Consider the following 20,076-nt stretch of genomic DNA (forward strand, 5'->3'; position numbering starts at 1 on the left):
ACTTTAGCTTGTTTGGTCCACAACAACAAAAGATATCCGACTAGATGCTCGCTAACAGAAAACAGCTGCCAAGACTAAAAACCATGTGCAAACAGAGGCTGACAGAGGCTTGACAGAGGCTGACAGAGGCTGACAGAGGCTAACAGAGGCTAACAAAGGCTGACAGAGGCTGACAGAGGTTGACAGAGGCTGACAGAGGCTAACAGAGGCTGAACAGAGGCTGACAGAGGCTGACAGAGGCTGACAGAGGATGACAGAGGATGACAGAGGCTGACATTTTTTTGTTGTTAGCTAATTTCTCGCCACATATCAAGCAGACAGGTAAACCAGCATTGTTGGCAGTAAAAGCAAATGTATCTGTCCACGCAGAATTAAACTCTCTTTTTTCCTGCGAGACTTTTCTTTTTTTAGTTGTATCTATTGTTAGCTTACCGAGTTAGCCGGGGGTCGAAAACTCAAGATTAGTCACCTGGAGGGAAAGGCGCCACGCCCGTAGACGCAATAGAATGTGACGCATATTTTAGTGGACGTAATGTAAATATTCCATTAAATGTATTTCAGTGTCACAATATCACCTCAAACTTCAAGATAAGAGCTGTTCCGTTTGAAAGATTGTCCACTGTGCAACATAACATACATAAAAATAATCAGCCCAGCCTGAAATTCAAGGTGTTTTTTTTTCTCAAATTAAATTGTTATTTTATTTTTTTATTCACAACTCACTTTTCACATTGTCAGGTCTCTTTTATTAAATACACTATAACGCTTATGCAATTGATCTAATTTATGTGCACGATTCAGTTTGTATTGTCTACTTTGCGCATTCACATTCTCTCCTTCGCTCCGTTTTGCGAAGGGCGGGGCTTTGCAGCTAACACACACACACCTACATCTTAGCCTTTTAATGGTGCCACTTTAAACAAATTTAAATGATTTCATAAATATTTGGTATGCTGTTATTTTATCTGCAATTTTAATTCTGCTATTTTTATAATTGTTATGTTTCTGCTGTGAAGCACTTTGGGCTGCAATTCTTGTATGAAAGGTGCTCTACAAATAAAGCTTATTATTATTATTATTATATTATGTGTGTGTCGGCAGTGAAGCCCCGCCCTTTGCGAAACCGAGCAGAGGAGAAACTGCACAAAGCAACAGCAGTAGACCGGGGGGGTCAAACTCAATCACAGAGAGGGCCAACATTAAAAACTGGGACTACGTCGAGGGCCAAACACGGTCCACATTTATTGAACAGGATACACATAAAGTGCAAAAAGATATGGAACATATTTAAGTCAACTGCAGACGGGTTGCTGAGCAGTTCAAGTTAAATTTCTGAGCTGCAAAGTCGGCACATGCGCTCAGTTTATCAGCAGACTGCGCGGTGGAGATGTTTGTCAGTGTTTGGAAACACGCAGTGACCAAAGTTTCCTTCTGCATCCAAGTCTCCCACAGGCAGCTCGGCTTGGAACGCTGTCACTGCATCACACATGTCTGTGATCACACGGCCCTGAAGCTGCAGGTCTAACAGTGAGATGCTTCGTTATGTCGCACAAACGGTCCCGCTCACATCGTCCCAGAGATCTGTGGTGCGTTTCCCTTTGCTTTCCAAAAACAGGCAGATTTCCTCACGCAACTCGAAAAATCTATTCAGCACTTTCCCTCGACTGAGCCATCGCACCGCCATGTTCAGAAAAGACTTACATTGGCTCTTATAAAGTTTCCTGTCTGTGTTACGGTGCTTATTACATGTTCCATCTCCAGAGCTTTACAACACAGCGCTTCCTGGTGTATGATGCAGTGATACACCGTCAGCTGCATCTTCTCCCGCATCCTGCACTAATCCGCTCTTTTCATCACATCGCAGACTCTCCATCTGTCGTCAGACGCGTCAGTTTGTCCCGGGGCAGTTTCATTTCATTCACACATTTAGATACTTCCTCAAATATGTATTTCCCCGTGGTTGTGCCATGCATTGATTTAATTACCAAAACCGGCGGGCCAGTTATGATAGACATGATATTTTCTCGCGGGCCGGATATAATTGTCTTGAGTTTGAAACCCGTGCAGTAAACACTGAAACGTGCACATGAATGAGATAAATAATATAAGCGTTTACTTTATTTAATAAAAGAGCACCTGTTCAATGCAACACTGATACCGCTATTAGTACTCGATGTGTTATACATAAAAGAAATTGCGCGCATAAAGTTGCATTCAATTTAATTAAATATATGGCTCTCAAGGAAAAAAAATATTTAGCTTTTATGGCTCTCCCAGACATAAAGGTTCCCGACCCCTGACCTAGGGGAAACACTGATAATGTTATTTATTTCCATGTTTTGTTTTGTCAAAGCTACAGGGAGCCACTGCAGAGGGATTAAAGAGCCGCATGTGGCTCCTGAGCCGCAGGTTGCAGACCCCTGTTCTATCCTTATCATTTGAATTGTTATTTGTGTTCACTGATAATGCACATATAATAAATAAAAAATATTTCTTGCTTTCTATTGCAAGTTTCGGCTAATATTTTAAAGTACTAATATCATTTAAAAAAAATAAAGATTATTATACACAATAATGTTTTCTTTTCTCTTTTTTTCTTTTCTGTGACAATAATCTGAATGTAATTTGAATTAATGTTTGTATTCGTACAGTGGTTTAGTGAAACTGTATCTGATTATGTTTGATAATCACAACAAGAGAAACCCTTTCACAATAAAAGAGGAATTTTATCCATATATAAATTATTATTATGATTAAATAATGGAGCTAAAATGACAAACACCAAAGTCTGGTGTATTATTCTAATGTAACAGATCGTTTTTAATGTGCCACATCCTTTTAACGCTTAGATAACCTTTTTTATTTTTTTGATAAAAAGATGTTTTGTAATTTGCCTGTTGAAAATTTACAGGACTAAATTTCTACGTCTTCCTCACATTCATGTAACTGTGGTAGAAGAGTCTTTCTGTAACGATGCTTTTCAGTCACACTGTAAAGGTCACTGCAGGCTGATCACAGCACGTCCTGTCCCAGGCTGAGTATGAAGCACTACAGGCTCACTGAGTCTCTCTGCAGAGGGTGCAGGAGACGATGTGAGGACAGGCTGAAGAGACGATGTGAGGACAGGCTGAAGAGACGATGTGAGGACAGGCTGAGGAGACGATGTGAGGACAGGCTGAGGAGACGATGTGAGGACAGGCTGAGGAGACGATGTGAGGACAGGCTGAGGAGACGATGTGAGGACAGGCTGAAGAGACGATGTGAGGACAGGCTGAGGAGACGATGTGAGGACAGGCTGAGGAGACGATGTGAGGACAGGCTGAGGAGACGATGTGAGGACAGGCTGAGGAGACGATGTGAGGACAGGCTGAGGAGACGATGTGAGGACAGGCTGAGGAGACGATGTGAGGACAGGCTGAGGAGACGATGTGAGGACAGGCTGAGGAGACGATGTGAGGACAGGCTGAGGAGACGATGTGAGGACAGGCTGAGGAGACGATGTGAGGACAGGCTGAGGAGACGATGTGAGGACAGGCTGAGGAGACGATGTGAGGACAGGCTGAGGAGACGATGTGAGGACAGGCTGAGGAGACGATGTGAGGACAGGCTGAGGAGACGATGTGAGGACAGGCTGAGGAGACGATGTGAGGACAGGCTGAGGAGACGATGTGAGGACAGGCTGAGGAGACGATGTGAGGACAGGCTGAGGAGACGATGTGAGGACAGGCTGAGGAGACGATGTGAGGACAGGCTGAGGAGACGATGTGAGGACAGGCTGAGGAGACGATGTGAGGACAGGCTGAGGAGACGATGTGAGGACAGGCTGAGGAGACGATGTGAGGACAGGCTGAGGAGACGATGTGAGTGAGGACAGGCTGAGGAGACGATGTGAGGACAGGCTGAGGAGACGATGTGAGGACAGGCTGAGGAGACGATGTGAGGACAGGCTGAGGAGACGATGTGAGGACAGGCTGAGGAGACGATGTGAGTGAGGACAGGCTGAGGAGACGATGTGAGGACAGGCTGAGGAGACGATGTGAGGACAGGCTGAAGAGACGATGTGAGGACAGGCTGAGGAGACGATGTGAGGACAGACTGAGGAGACGATGTGAGGACAGGCTGAGGAGACGATGACGGACAGAGCTGCTCACACAGCCGGCTGATAACAAGCCTGAGGCCGCACCACACATCACATCTCATATTTAAGAATTTACATCAAGCCCAACCAAAAGAAATCTCCTCCACTGAGAGGAGGGATTTGATTGATTTCTGGGTAATGTAGTCCTAACCTGTGTGCTGCTGCTGAGTCAGCTCTTCTTACCTCGCCTGCTTTGACCTGCGAAGGGAAAGTGCGGCAGTCCTCCAACGGTTTCCTCTTCTGCTGGACGCGACGCTTTACGCCCAGCGAGTCTTCCTCTGAAACGACCAACAATCAAACAAGTTTGAATTACATACAATTGAACGTGAGAAGCTTTCACCTCAGATATTACAACAAACAAGAACAAATAACATGTAATTAATGAATTTAAATGATATTCTGTCAGCTTGAGGTCGCTGTTGGTTTAATGTTCGATTCTTTTTGTGCTATATTTCTATTCATACATTAATGGTGGGGGGGGCTCTAGTTTTAGCCACTTTCTTGTGACCAAAATACTTTATATATTAAAATATTAATATAAGATGCAGCTACTGATGGACAGGAATCCTTCACACTCATGCTGACCAATGTTATTCATGCAGCGTTTTTGCTGAACTTGAATTTGTTATTCTTGAAGTCAGAATTGAGAAAATCTGTAAATAGTTTGTGAAAGTTTAGCATGAACAAATGTTTCCTTAAATCTCATACACACTTTATTCTGCGTTTTTAAATTGTGATGTGGAATAAAAACCTACATCTTCCGTCCCTGTCTGCAGTCAGCAGCTGTTAGAATGTGTGTGTTAATAAAGCATTGAAGTGTTTGGCACAGCCCAGCACCATCAGCAACATGTCGGAGCCTTTTACTCACATTTAGTGTCTCCTAGAATAAAAAACAAACACGGAGGGAAAAGGTTGAGGACAAAAAGCTATTTTGGAAACAGCTTTCCTCCGAGGTCACCTTTCTTTTCGCCAAACCCGTCTGATTATTCCCACATTCGGGAGTTGTTTCGGTTAGAAAGCCTTTCTTAGCCAAGTGAGTGTTTGATAAGCTGTCCTCGCTCGGCCGGGAGCTTTGAGGATTAAATGTGGGAGGCCTGAGATCTGCTCCTCTGCTGGCAGGAGCAGGGAGGAGGTTCAGTGCAGATCTGCAGCCCTGCAGATGCTGCTGCCTGTCACACACACACACATCAAACACACAACCTGCTCACACACGTTACACAAATACGAAGATAGTGATCAGTGCAGACACGCAGTTCTCTCACTGATACTGATGCTGCGCACACACACACACACACACACACACACACACACACACACACCAGCTCTCAGCCAGTCCCTTCTCTTCCAGGATCCTGCGTGATGTGTTTGAGCTGTGAACTGTACCTGAGATCTCTGGACAGGTGAGGACGATGCTGTCCACTTCTACAGACGGCTGCGTGGTGGAGAAGTCGTTTCTGCAGGAGAAACAAAAAGACAATGTGGTCATCATGAAAACATGTCTGATATACATCTAACAGGTAACAACCTGCTCCTTTCAAGGAGCTTCAATGACTTTCAAGGTTTTAAATGTTGCATTTATTGTGCAAGACATGAGCTTTTAAATTATTTCTTGCAAAAACAAAATCACATTTTTTACTTCCAAATCAACCAAAGTCTTTGAAGGAGGAATTAGAGCATTTGTTTGGGACTATTTTCAGCAGCGGATCACTCTTGGTGCTCAAGTGAGTGTTTGTGTGAGCAGGACGGTGTCTGAATAATCTACAGTAGTGAAGGAACGAGGCACCCAGTGCTGGCTTTGGACAACAATAGAGCTTTAAAGCACATTGGAAGAAGTTTTGGTGTCAACAGACTCAACAGATCTGGGTCAAAGGTCACTGGATGCACAGCAACGGAGATCACAGGCAGTAAAGCTTCAGGTATTTCACAACAGCGTGTAAAAGGCTGAGCCAAGGCCTCCTATTATCAGAGTGATACGTACAACACGCACCGTCTTTACTTCTGCCTGAACTCAGATTGTCACATTTAAATGTATTTTTTAATGTAATTGTACAACGCAACATGTTCTGTACGACACAATAAGACTTTTAATGAGTCTTGAATGATTAAAAGTGACTGTGAGCTGCAGCTCCTGAGGCTCAATCAGATATCAATCAGTTACGAGCGGCTGAGAAAAACACTCATGTGCAGCAATCAGCCCTGGAAGTGACACCTGGGTGTACTTACACTACAAACTGTTCATGCAGCATTTAAGCTGCGTCACTGCGTCAGTGTGGAGTCACGTTTTATCAGTCATGCATGAGCTGCATTTTACAGAACATATCATGAAAAGGAAACACTAACAAAGTCAACAGAGAGAAAACCCTCAAACATTTGTAGACGCGACTTGAGATGCTGTCAACAGATTCTCTGAGAGAGGCAGCTGGAGTCTTACCTTTCTTTCAAATCAAGGCTGCTTGAGGATGAAAAATCAAAAGGAGAGAAACGTCTCACTAATGCAAGAATTCATCACACTTCAATTAAAGTGACTTTGTTTCCGCCACATCTGTCCAGAGGATCAAAGTAATGCGCACACCTTCAGATTTAAATGACTTTCATCTACAATGAAGAATATCTTTAGACAGTCCACTCACAATGTGATGTGGAAACAGCTAAAAATGACAAGTAATTTGAATGTTTCTCAGACAGATCCAGTGATTCCGTCCTGTAAACCAGATGTTTGTAGAGCGTGAGCAGCCTGCCTCCCTAGAGGGGTCGCTGAGTCAGAGACGTGAAGGTAAAGATAGTGTGTGAGGGGCAGGTGCATGCAGCAGGAAGCTTCTTATTGTGGTTTGACCTGCTCACAAACACAATCAGCGGTTACAGCAGCAGGAGAGGATGTGACACACAGCTCACATCTCCGCACACACACGTGGGACTTTCTCGGCATCATCTCCATGTGCATGATCAAAAAACATCCACTTAGAAATCATAGGGACGAGACGCTTCTTATAAGTGCAGAGCTTGCTTAAGAATAATCAGGTTTTTAAGTTTCATTCAGGATCAAAGTCGTCCAGTGACAGCTGGTACAGTTCGCAGTGAACCTGTGGACGTACAAACAGCTGATGAGGAATTCTGCATACTTCTTACGGAGCCAGTGAAAAGTCAGTGCAGTTCCCAAAATAAGAGCATGTGAACCCCCCCAAGTAAAATGCGTTTAATCTCTAAAATAATCCAACGAGCAGCTTCAGTAAGAAAACACAGAGATCTTTTGTCACCCAGCGACCAGCAGGACGCACTGAAAGCGCTCGGCCTCGCCGCCTCTTACCTTTGGACTGGTTTCCTTATGGCAGAGGGCATTTGTGCGTGCTGAAAGTGTCGCCCTTGTAAAACGATTCCTTGTGAAGGCGCCGGGCTGATGATGAAATAGTTGGTTCTGTTGGGGATGGGGGAGGACGTTGCTACGGTGAGAGGGACCTCGCTGCAGGACACGAGGACAAAGTGAAGACAGTCTGATTAGAATATATATATATTAAAAACCTTCCTCTGTACGAGTCTGTTATCTTCTCATTATTGTATTCACATTATGTTCACTATACATATTGTTCACTTTATTAGATAAGTTATTATTGCGTCTGTTTCACATCACTGGGTCAACAGGTGACTGGGTTACAGGTGAATCATTTCAGAGTTAGTATTGAAGCTAATCAACTTAATAAAGTTTAATAAAGAGCGTCTTGCACAATCCTTTAAGTTTTAATATGAATACATAATGAAGTGAAACAGGACAGTCGCTGTTTCCATATTTCTGACTTAGAATCACCAATAATCATATTCCAGACTTCTCCATCTGTGAAACATCTTAAAAACCAAGCGTGAGAAAAGCAGCAGAGCATAAACACAAACGTGTCGTACTGTACCTGAGCCTTTTGGGCGCCAGCTTGTTCAGAGGCCTCGTGTGATTATTTGGCCGGTTTTCATACGTTCTCAAAGGATCCGAGGAAGCGAAGTGTCGAAGAGACGGAGACTGAGGAGACGACACACACGGGGAAAGAGACCCGTGAGACACGACCTCAAACATCTCCAAGTGCTGTTTTAGGTTCCATGATGATAATTACAGCAAAACACTGAATACTTAAAAAAAATCACATCAATTCCTTATTTCTGACATCAAAGCTCGTGTGAACGATATCCTTCACAGAACAATCAGAGGCCAGCACCCCCTCACCCCCTCCCTGCAGGGACACAGTGCCAGCCAGGGTTCGGTGCTGCAGGGATGATGGCAGAGCCCCGCTGGGAGTCAACACTACCAGGTGAGAGTCACAGAGGGTGAAGAAGGAGGAGGAGAAGAAGGAGGAGAAGGAGAAGAAGAAGGAGGAGAAGGAGAAGAAAAAGGAGGAGAAGGAGAAGAAGAAGGAGGAGAAGAAGGAGAAGAAGAATAAGAAGGAGGAGGAGGAGAAGGAGGAGAAGAAGGAGGAGGAGAAGGAGGAGAAGATGGAGAAGAATGAGAAGGAGAAGAAAAGAAAAGAAAAGAAGAAGAAGAAGAAGAAGAAGAAGAAGAAGAAGAAGGAGGAGGAGAAGAGAGCGGCGTACCTTGGTCTCCTCCGGGGAGGTCGGCTGCTGCCGGTCCATCTCCTCCACGCTCACCGCGCTCGAACTGAGAGGAAACGGAAACATTTAAATATATACGACGTTCCGACTCGTGTGCACTCTGTATTTATACACGTGTACGTCTCTGTGTGTATCAGTGTTCTAAGGGTTTGTTGATATATTTATATCTCTGCTATTCTTACAGCAGCTGACATTTCTATTAAGGGTTTATTATTTTTACACATTGAAACATAATGTTATATATCTGTAGTCTGAAACATAATGTTATATATCTATAGTCTGAAACATATTGTTATATATCTGTAGTCTGAAACATTGTTATATATCTGTAGTCTGAAACATATTGTTATATATCTGTAGTCTGAAACATATTGTTATATATCTGTAGTCTGAAACATTGTTATATATCTATAGTCTGAAACATATTGTTATATATCTGTAGTCTGAAACATATTGTTATATATCTATAGTCTGAAACATAATGTTATATATCTGTAGTCTGAAACATATTGTTATATATCTGTAGTCTGAAACATATTGTTATATATCTGTAGTCTGAAACATATTATATATCTGTAGTCTGAAACATAATGTTATATATCTATAGTCTGAAACATATTGTTATATATCTGTAGTCTGAAACATATTGTTATATATCTATAGTCTGAAACATAATGTTATATATCTGTAGTCTGAAACATATTGTTATATATCTGTAGTCTGAAACATATTGTTATATATCTGTAGTCTGAAACATATTATATATCTGTAGTCTGAAACATATTGTTATATATCTGTAGTCTGAAACATATTATATATCTGTAGTCTGAAACATATTGTTATATATCTGTAGTCTGAAACATATTGTTATATATCTATAGTCTGAAACATATTGTTATATATCTGTAGTCTGAAACATATTGTTATATATCTATAGTCTGAAACATATTGTTATATATCTGTAGTCTGAAACATATTGTTATATATCTGTAGTCTGAAACATATTGTTATATATCTGTAGTCTGAAACATAATGTTATATATCTGTAGTCTGAAACATATATCTGTAGTCTGAAACATATTGTTATATATCTGTAGTCTGAAACATATTGTTATATATCTATAGTCTGAAACATATTGTATATCTGTAGTCTGAAACATATTGTTATATATCTGTAGTCTGAAACATATTGTTATATATCTGTAGTCTGAAACATAATGTTATATATCTGTAGTCTGAAACATAATGTTATATATCTGTAGTCTGAAACATATATCTGTAGTCTGAAACATATTGTTATATATCTGTAGTCTGAAACATATTGTTATATATCTATAGTCTGAAACATATTGTTATATATCTGTAGTCTGAAACATATTGTTATATATCTATAGTCTGAAACATATTGTTATATATCTGTAGTCTGAAACATATTGTTATATATCTATAGTCTGAAACATATTGTTATATATCTGTAGTCTGAAACATAATGTTATATATCTGTAGTCTGAAACATATTGTTATATATCTGTAGTCTGAAACATATTTTTATATATCTGTAGTCTGAAACATAATGTTATATATCTGTAGTCTGAAACATAATGTTATATATCTTTAGTCTGAAACATATTGTTATATATCTTTAGTCTGAAACATAATGTTATATATCTTTAGTCTGAAACATAATGTTATATATCTGTAGTCTGAAACATAATGTTATATATCTGTAGTCTGAAACATATTGTTATATATCTGTAGTCTGAAACATAATGTTATATATCTTTAGTCTGAAACATAATGTTATATATCTTTAGTCTGAAACATATTGTTATATATCTTTAGTCTGAAACATAATGTTATATATCTGTAGTCTGAAACATTATATATCTGTAGTCTGAAACATATTGTTATATATCTGTAGTCTGAAACACATTATATATCTGTAGTCTGAAACATATTATATATCTGTAGTCTGAAACATATTGTTATATATCTGTAGTCTGAAACATATTGTTATATATCTGTAGTCTGAAACATATTGTTATATATCTGTAGTCTGAAACATATTGTTATATATCTGTAGTCTGAAACATATTGTTATATATCTGTAGTCTGAAACATATTGTTATATATCTGTAGTCTGAAACATAATGTTATATATCTGTAGTCTGAAACATAATGTTATATATCTGTAGTCTGAAACATAATGTTATATATCTGTAGTCTGAAACATATTGTTATATATCTGTAGTCTGAAACATAATGTTATATATCTTTAGTCTGAAACATAATGTTATATATCTGTAGTCTGAAACATAATGTTATATATCTGTAGTCTGAAACATATTGTTATATATCTGTAGTCTGAAACATATTGTTATATATCTGTAGTCTGAAACATATTGTTATATATCTGTAGTCTGAAACATATTGTTATATATCTGTAGTCTGAAACATATTGTTATATATCTGTAGTCTGAAACATAATGTTATATATCTGTAGTCTGAAACATAATGTTATATATCTGTAGTCTGAAACATAATGTTATATATCTGTAGTCTGAAACATATTGTTATATATCTGTAGTCTGAAACATAATGTTATATATCTGTAGTCTGAAACATAATGTTATATATCTGTAGTCTGAAACATAATGTTATATATCTGTAGTCTGAAACATATTGTTATATATCTGTAGTCTGAAACATAATGTTATATATCTGTAGTCTGAAACATAATGTTATATATCTGTAGTCTGAAACATAATGTTATATATCTGTAGTCTGAAACATAATGTTATATATCTGTAGTCTGAAACATAATGTTATATATCTGTAGTCTGAAACATATTGTTATATATCTGTAGTCTGAAACATATTGTTATATATCTGTAGTCTGAAACATATTGTTATATATCTGTAGTCTGAAACATAATGTTATATATCTGTAGTCTGAAACATAATGTTATATATCTGTAGTCTGAAACATAATGTTATATATCTGTAGTCTGAAACATAATGTTATATATCTTTAGTCTGAAACATAATGTTATATATCTGTAGTCTGAAACATAATGTTATATATCTATAGTCTGAAACATATTGTTATATATCTTTAGTCTGAAACGTATTGTTATATATCTGTAGTCTGAAACATATTGTTATATATCTGTAGTCTGAAACATATTGTTATATATCTGTAGTCTGAAACATATTGTTATATATCTGTAGTCTGAAACATATTGTTATATATCTGTAGTCTGAAACATAGTTATATATCTGTAGTCTGAAACATATTGTTATATATCTGTAGTCTGAAACATATTGTTATATATCTGTAGTCTGAAACATAATGTTATATATCTGTAGTCTGAAACATAATGTTATATATCTGTAGTCTGAAACATAATGTTATATATCTGTAGTCTGAAACATAATGTTATATATCTGTAGTCTGAAACATATTATATATCTGTAGTCTGAAACATATTGTATTAAACAGCTGCTGTATTTCACTGTATTAGTTGGAAATAAAAAATTCAAACTTTAAACTTGATGCAGACTTTAAGTAAAACATTGACTCAAACTTAACTCCGCCGGTGTTTGATCTGCACATTAGATCTTAGGTTTTACTCCTCCGACTTTGTGTCATGTTTCTACGATTAATATTATATCAAAGTGGACATGTGTGATTGCTATATTTCATAAAAATGTAATAATTTCTTCTAATATTAGGACAGGATATCTTTATTTCAGAAACATGCTGCAGGAAACTCATAAATGTCAACTGAAAATTGCAGCAGAGAAATGACAAATATATGTTGGAGGTCATTTAAACAGTTTTCAAAACGTTATGTACGACGACTCAGCTCGCAGGTATTAAATCATTAACATGTGTTGTACTAAAACAATGAGTAAAATTAAATTAATCCCCAACTTGTTCCATTAATGACTTTTCTGTTTCATATCGTTATAAACTGAATATCTTTGGGGTTTAAAAACAGACATTTGAAGGCTAATTATGGGAATTTGTACTATTGTCTAAATTATATCGACTAAAACAATTAATTGAGAACATTGTAAACAGATTAATGAAAGACAATAATCATTAGTTGCAACTCTACTGTTTGAAAATTAATATTAAATGTGCAAAAACTAATTAAAACAATGCAAAGAAAGCCATTTCCCTGCAGGTTTATAGAATTATTTCTGATCCCGATGATCGATATTTACTATCAGCAGAACTCTAAAAGATTTGCGGATTGTAAAAGCGAGAAGGATTTACAGGCACAGATCTGTGGCGCTGAAGCCGAGCGGTGTGTACATCACGAGGAACAGGAATAGCCTGCTCATCAGCAGAGGTGTCAGCGGGGTCTTTTCCCCGAGTGTGTGGGGAGCTGTGTGGAAGTGATGCAGTGCTGCTGAACACGGGGGGGTGGAGAGAGAAGTGCTTACTCATGAATCCTTTCCTCTTCACTGTCACCAGAAAGAGAAAAGCTCCAGTTGTTGTGCTTGTACCCTCCATCTCGTCTGGCCTCTGATCTATCCAGGGCTTGAGTTGAATAATAAACCAGACTCACGTCAGTGCAGGGACACACAGCGGCGACACATCAGCTGGAATGAAGCCGCGTTTTCAGGGCCGATCATTCCAACTACATCATATGAAAAGCTGGAGAAAATTAGCAAAAGCGGAACTTTGGGTTCTTTGCTAATTTTGCAACAGCAAAAGCATCTTTCTATAAACAACATAAACACACTCATGTCACTGCAGTTCACTTTCATCTGTCTTTCTGCAGACTGAACTGAAGCATGTTGATTAGAGCTGCAACTGACGATTAATCGTTTAGTAAAAAGGCTTTAAAAGTCTCGTTAGTGAGTCCTCATCCCAAACATATTCTCTTTCATTTGATATAAACTGAGACAAGATGGAACTCTCCAAGACATTTTTCAATGAAAAACTACTTTAACGATTCATCGATTATTAAAATAGTTGGTGATTACTTCAGTCGTTGCAGCTCTAATGGTGATATACCAATATCCCTCTTTAAATAAAGATTATTATTACAACACCAAATATTACGATTTGTGACATGAGAGTAGCTATAAAATGACTGTACATGTGTCAAATTATTCAGCACTTTCTTTCAGAATTTCAGAGCAACTGGACATTTTCCCCCAAACGTTCAGAGATAGAAGAATAAACTAAACAAAACCCTCATTTCTGTGGTTTTGGGGTGAGAGCCAAAGTAAAGCTAAACAAGTTCCCACCTCCCATCAGAGTGTTTGTGAGAGGAAACATCACGTGAGCATTACTAAAAAGTGGAACTTTATGGATATCTTTGTTCATGAATACAAACACACACAGTTTCCATTGAAATCAGCTGGAGATGCTCCTTGTTGGATGATGAACACAGAGCATCTCCAGCTGATGCACGCTTCAGATACAGTCCGTGATCATAACAACGACCGCACTAGTTGGGTTTCTGCACCTTTCAAGTCAAATTCAGGCACTTTGAAGTGTTTTCAGGGTGCATTCTCAAGGTTCTCCAGCACCTTTGAGCTGTGGTAAATTACAAAAAGGCAAAAGCAAATATCTCAGAATTATTTTATTTCTTTATGATAAAGATAAAGATTCAAAGTAATGATATAGTTTCTAGGCCTTTTTTTCTAAATCCAAGCACCACATTACATTTCAAGTGCTTTCAAGGATTTACAGCACCTGCACGAACCCTGAAAATATCTTATTTAAATGCAGCTCCAGGGAAAAAGCAGCTCCAGAGAGAGCCGCTCCAGAGAGAGAGCCGCTCCAGAGAAAGAGCCGCTCCAGAGAGAGAAAGAGCAGCTTCAGAGAGAGAAAGAGCAGCTTCCAGAGAGAGAGCCGCTCCAGAGAGAGAGCCGCTCCAGAGAGAGAGCAGCTCCAGAGAGAAGAGCAGCTCCAGAGAGAGAAAGAGCAGCTCCAGAGAGAGAAAGAGCAGCTCCAGAGAGAGAAAGAGCAGCTCCAGAGAGAGCCGCTCCAGAGAGAGAGCAGCTCCAGAGAGAGAAAGAGCAGCTCCAGAGGGAGAGCAGCTCCAGAGAGAGAAAGAGCAGCTCCAGAGAGAGCAGCTCCAGAGAGAGAGAGCAGCTCCTGAGAGAGAAAGAGCAGCTGCAGAGAAAGAGCAGCTCCAGAGAGAGAAAGAGCAGCTCCAGAGAGAGAAAGAGCAGCTCCAGAGAAAGAGAGCAGCTCCAGAGAAAGAGAGCAGCTCCAGAAAAAGAGAGCAGCTCCAGAGAAAGAAGCTCCAGAGAAAGAGCAGCTCCAGAGGGAGAGCAGCTCCAGAGAGAGAGCAGCTCCAGAGAGAGAGCAGCTCCAGAGAAAGAGCAGCTCCAGGGGGAGAGCAGCTCCAGAGAGAGAGCAGCTCCAGAGGGAGAGCAGCTCCAGGGGGAGAGCAGCTCCAGAGGGAGAGCAGCTCCAGAGGGAGAGCAGCTCCAGAGAGAGAGCAGCTCCAGAGGGAGAGCAGCTCCAGAGAGAGAGCAGCTCCAGAGAGAGAGCAGCTCCAGAGAAAGAGCAGCTCCAGGGGGAGAGCAGCTCCAGAGGGAGAGCAGCTCCAGAGGGAGAGCAGCTCCAGGGGGAGAGCAGCTCCAGAGGGAGAGCAGCTCCAGAGAGAGAGCAGCTCCAGAGAGAGAGCAGCTCCAGAGGGAGAGCAGCTCCAGAGGGAGAGCAGCTCCAGAGAGAGAGCAGCTCCAGAGAGAGAGCAGCTCCAGAGAGAGAGCAGCTCCAGAGGGCGACGTCTGTAATCTGACTCTACTCCATGTTTACAGTAGCGTGGACGCGTGCAGCGCTGCCCGTTAGCCCACTGTCTAACAAGTCAACCTAATAAGCCGTTTATTTAATATTGCACATATTACTTATACGGTCATATTTTGCACATTTCATACTCTTTGTTTCAAACACTCAGCATTTATTTATTCTGTGTTTATTGTTATGCACCTTATGAAAACATGGTTCTGATAGTTTTTCCCATCATTGAAATGATACAATTCAGTGTTCCTGCTTTAAGTGGCGTTCCTGTCGGGGTCACCTCCCTTACAACCTCACTTTGTTCCTCAGTTTGTCTGAAAAGCTGAGAAACATTTTTTGATTTCTTAAAGTGAAACTGCAGATTTTAGCCTCTGATTCTTGGGCGGCTCACACACGGAGATTTGATACCATCCAAAAAGATCTTTTGATTTATCCCTCTCAAGAGTCTGCATGGAATTAATGGGATTAAAATGTGGATTTATTAAAGCCTGCTGGTGGATTCATGTGCAAATGTTTTGGGGACAATGACTTCCCTAAAGTGTTGGGCGATGAAACATCAGCTTCATCGTTCTGCAGTGAAGCACAATCACACCACTTTCCATGTGTAATGGTCAAGTGGCGGCGCCTTTAAAAGCCAATCGAACCGGAGGAATAAAGTTAATCTTCCGTCACCGGCTGAATGTGGGTCCATGTGGAGAGGAAGCCCCCCCCCCCCCCCCAGTGTAAACAAACCCTCGCTGGAGGAGGCCCGGGAAGTGGCTCAATCAGACCTTTGCCTTTTCAGAAACTGGAACTATAAAGTTCTTTTAAACAGAGCTCTGCCACTGAAACATGCGGTCAACTTAGGATCCAGTCTTGTTCACTAATAAACCAGTATTAATACATTATGGAAATATCTTGGGGTGTATATTCAAATAGTACAAACAAAGCAAAGAAGTACATTTTATCTCACAGGGACAGAACACACAACTGTTACTGCATGGCACAAACATTCACAGCACTAATCAATACTTTCATTTATATTAAATATCTGTTTCTGCTTTAGCTTTGTGTGCAGCTGTTTAAATAAACCTAGATGTGGTTAGAAGTATAACACGTCTGACGAGTCATTAGATAAATGTTTGTCTAAGACGTCAAATACTAACTCAATTAATGAGAGACATATTTAGATCATTGATTAATAGTTCTGTCTGGATAAAACAAGGACTTAGAGGACGCTTTAGGTAATTATACTTTCTCCACTTTGACATTTTATAAACCAAACAATACAGAAAGTAATCAGCAGATCACTTGTGAGTAAAAGTGATGAGTTTGTCTTTGAAACAGCAGAATTAAACGATACGTCAGGATTAACCCAGACACTTTTAACCTTCAGCTTTATGTTGTATTTGCACAAGTTTCAATTTAATTACCCCCTAAAGGGGTTACTGTGGTGATAAACATACTCTTACATAACACCGACACTGTTCCCAAATCTTTACCGTCTGCTGGATGTTGTTGAGAGGTTTGCAAACGTTTCTGTCCCCCCCCCCCCGAGGCCCCGGCTTCCTATTTCTTCCCCAAATCAACTGAAATTTGTGGCGTGAATGTCAAAAACAAATACAAAACACACAGAGGCGGAAGTCTTTCTCTAAACTAACGATGTATTCTCTGCTTCAACGACGCCTCAGAGCTGCGGAGCCTCACAAACACACACGAGCACCTGGCTGCGAGCCCACGAGTGGCTGTTTCATTCTGAGCGTCTCCGTCCGTGGTCTTCTGCCGCTGCCAGCAGCTGCAGGAGTGGATTAGCAGACATCGAAGGGGAACATTGGACATTAGGGGGAAACGGCTGCCTGTTTTGTTTTTTTGAGAATTATCCAGTTTGGGGGCTTTTTAAATGACAAGAAAAACAATCTTCAAAAGTTCAGAACTCATATTAGATTATGATTAAACGAAGCCTCTTCTAATCTCCTCCAGCTGAAACACAGTCGTTCATGCTTCCAGCTTTATAAATCCCATCAAATACCACGAGAGTGTAATATATAAAGCTAAAGCTATATTTATATAAATATAAAGCTACTCCTGCACACACGCCATTTATCCAAACAGACTGAAGGGAGCGGCGAACTTTGACTCACGTGATTAAATGTAAACATCGTGTTGTCACTCACGACTGCACTCAAGAGGAAGTGGAAGTAGACTGTAACTCGTGTTAAACTCACAGTAAACACAAAGAACACCCAGGATCTCTGAGGCCGTCGTGGAGCTGTTTGACCAGATAAATAAATCATTCAGTGTTACTGTATGTAGCACTTACATCGGTTTGGCTTATTTGAAGCTAATGTAGGAAACAACTCCGAACGAGTTGTATCCTCGTGGTTGTTTGCACTTATCGTAAGTCGCTTTGGAGAAAAGCATCAGCTGTAACTGTAATGTAATGAGATTACTTCCTCTGCTTTCAGGCATTTTACAGGTGGCCCACTTGGCTTACAGGTGAAGACACTAACAATGAACTGCAGCATGCGAGTTGCAGTGTGCTGAGCTTTGTTGCATCTGTCCGCCGCTGCTTTCTAATGAAGGCATTAAATGTCCTAAAATAATAATAGCTAGAAGGTCACTCTGCGAGCGCAGACCTCCACTCAGGACGTTTCCATAAGCGAAGGAGTGTTTCCGCTCCAATAACCGCTTCTCCCTCGGCCCATGCGACACCCTTACACCACGCTTCGTGAAAATCAAGCCAGAAGTTTTCTATACAAACAGACAAATAAACTGAAAACGTACTTCCTTGGTAATAATAATGAAGAATGCACGTTTTGCTAATTAAAACTTATACAAATGTATCTGCAATTTGCGAGCACCCATCATTTGGGAAACACTGCCACCGTTCGCATATGGAAGAAGTCTTCAATGACGTGTTCTTGTGGACAGGTAGGTTTCTTTTTAAATAACGCACGCTGAAGCTCAGATAAGAACTGAGACGTGTCCTTTAGAGTAACTGAAACTAAAGTGTAAATGATGACATTAAAAGCCTTGTTAACTCATTCAGTTTCAATCTAAATGTTCTGATGTGTTGTTGTGCAGCTGCTTACAGTCGTACAGTTGACAAATTTTGCTTCTCTTGTTAAATGTTAATGCAGGAATTATTCTGCATCTTTCTTATTGTCAACTAATGAAGATGTGAATCTTTAAAAAACATACATCCTGGCGCCGCTGAGCAAGGCAGTAATGACAGTTTGCGAGGTGGCAGGTAAGCTGCTCACTAAGACGGTAGCGTAGTCTCTAAACTAGATGATACAACATGAAGACCACCATGATGATGACGTGGTCCACCACATAACACAACTGAAGTTATTTATCCAAGAGGTGACGTGCACTAATCGACTTGTGTATTATATGCTAAGAGAGCACGAGATATAAGATGGAAAACTATGAATCAAGATACAAAGATCTACCAACATGTGGTGGTTTGGTAAAAACATACATGACTTGAAAGACGAGGTTTCTTTAGCTTCGTGGAGGTTTCGAAACAAAAAGTTGTTAATGATCAATAAAGGACATTGGACACAATGTTTTCTGTACTTGTCCCTTACAAATAAACACATAAATAAACAAACCCAAAGACTGGAGTGTGGGGAGGACAACTCAAATCTGATTATAAAGAGTATTAGTACAAAGTGATCAAGAACTTAAGTATAGTACCTGCTTTAATTATTGTCTTTTTATTTACTTGCCTATGCCTTTACAGGTATACTGTATTAACTGACCATTAGATAAAAAAATAATATTTCCTTATAATTGCAAAAGTAAAAGAAACTAACATATTGTAAAAAAAAGAAAAGAAAGAAAAGACTAACAGCATGACACATTTCTGTTTACAATTTGCCTATTAATGTTAGCCAGCTAAATCTTGAAGCTATGAAGTTAGCATGCTAGTTTGAAGACTATTGGGTGTCGCTTAATGTTTCAATGTTTATTATTTAAGAGTTAATGTATTTTAATATGTTGATTAAACGTTATGAGGTGGCTAAAGGCAGGAAGGCCTGTCTCCGCTGTCGCTACATCCAGCTCACATATTGCAGACCCAGCTAACGTCAGCGCTAATGGTGCTAGCTCAAGGCTAGCAAGCCCAAAGATTCACTTTAAAATCCACCTAACCGGACCAAACCAGACCATACCGGACCACCCAGCCAGTGTCCCGTCTTCCCCATCCAAGGCCCAAATATGTGGCACTGTCACCGGCCTGCCAACGCTCATTTCACCCCGGCTAGCTGAGGATGTTAAGCAGCTAGCATTATGAGGCTAACGTTAGCCACCTAGCTCCCACTGTGCTCCACACATATTTTGGACCCAGAAATCTGCCTCAGCAAGCCGGGATCACGAGCACTGTGTGCGGGTAAAATGGCAGCTTGCCGACCGGAGTGTCACGGCGGAGTGTCACAGCTTACCTTCAAAGAGAAAGCTGCGGTTGTGCGCCATGTTTATTCCATGATCCTCCTCAGATGATAGTGCAGCTCATCGGAGACCCGCGGCAGCAGATCGGCTCTATGTAGCTGCCCGACTGCTGCTCGCGCCGCCGAGAGGAGAGACACCGCAA

The 20,076-nt window shown here is 40.3% G+C and overlaps 1 protein-coding gene across 5 annotated transcripts in view; it reads right to left on the reverse strand.

The window, feature by feature from the left end:
• senp6a (SUMO specific peptidase 6a) overlaps window positions 1-20,076 on the reverse strand; it is a 37,112-nt gene extending 17,036 nt beyond the window's left edge. The window contains exons 1-8 of one of the 5 annotated variants that reach the window (XM_029462930.1): window positions 19,928-20,076; window positions 13,181-13,277; window positions 8,708-8,771; window positions 8,035-8,141; window positions 7,443-7,595; window positions 6,570-6,587; window positions 5,522-5,592; window positions 4,322-4,416 (exon numbers count right to left, since the gene is read on the reverse strand). In XM_029462930.1, the coding sequence (XP_029318790.1) occupies window positions 4,322-4,416; window positions 5,522-5,592; window positions 6,570-6,587; window positions 7,443-7,595; window positions 8,035-8,141; window positions 8,708-8,771; window positions 13,181-13,277; window positions 19,928-19,958 (636 nt within the window). In that variant the 5' untranslated portion in view covers window positions 19,959-20,076. Of the gene's footprint in view, window positions 1-2,936; window positions 2,961-4,321; window positions 4,417-5,521; window positions 5,593-6,569; window positions 6,591-7,442; window positions 7,596-8,034; window positions 8,142-8,707; window positions 8,772-13,180; window positions 13,278-19,927 lie in introns of those variants that run through there. The other 4 variants (XM_029462929.1, XM_029462931.1, XM_029462932.1 and 1 more) reach the window with 4 other exon arrangements.

The sequence above is a fragment of the Cottoperca gobio genome, chromosome 24 (genome assembly GCF_900634415.1).
Source record: "Cottoperca gobio chromosome 24, fCotGob3.1, whole genome shotgun sequence".
Classification (NCBI taxonomy): Eukaryota; Metazoa; Chordata; class Actinopteri; order Perciformes; family Bovichtidae; genus Cottoperca; species Cottoperca gobio.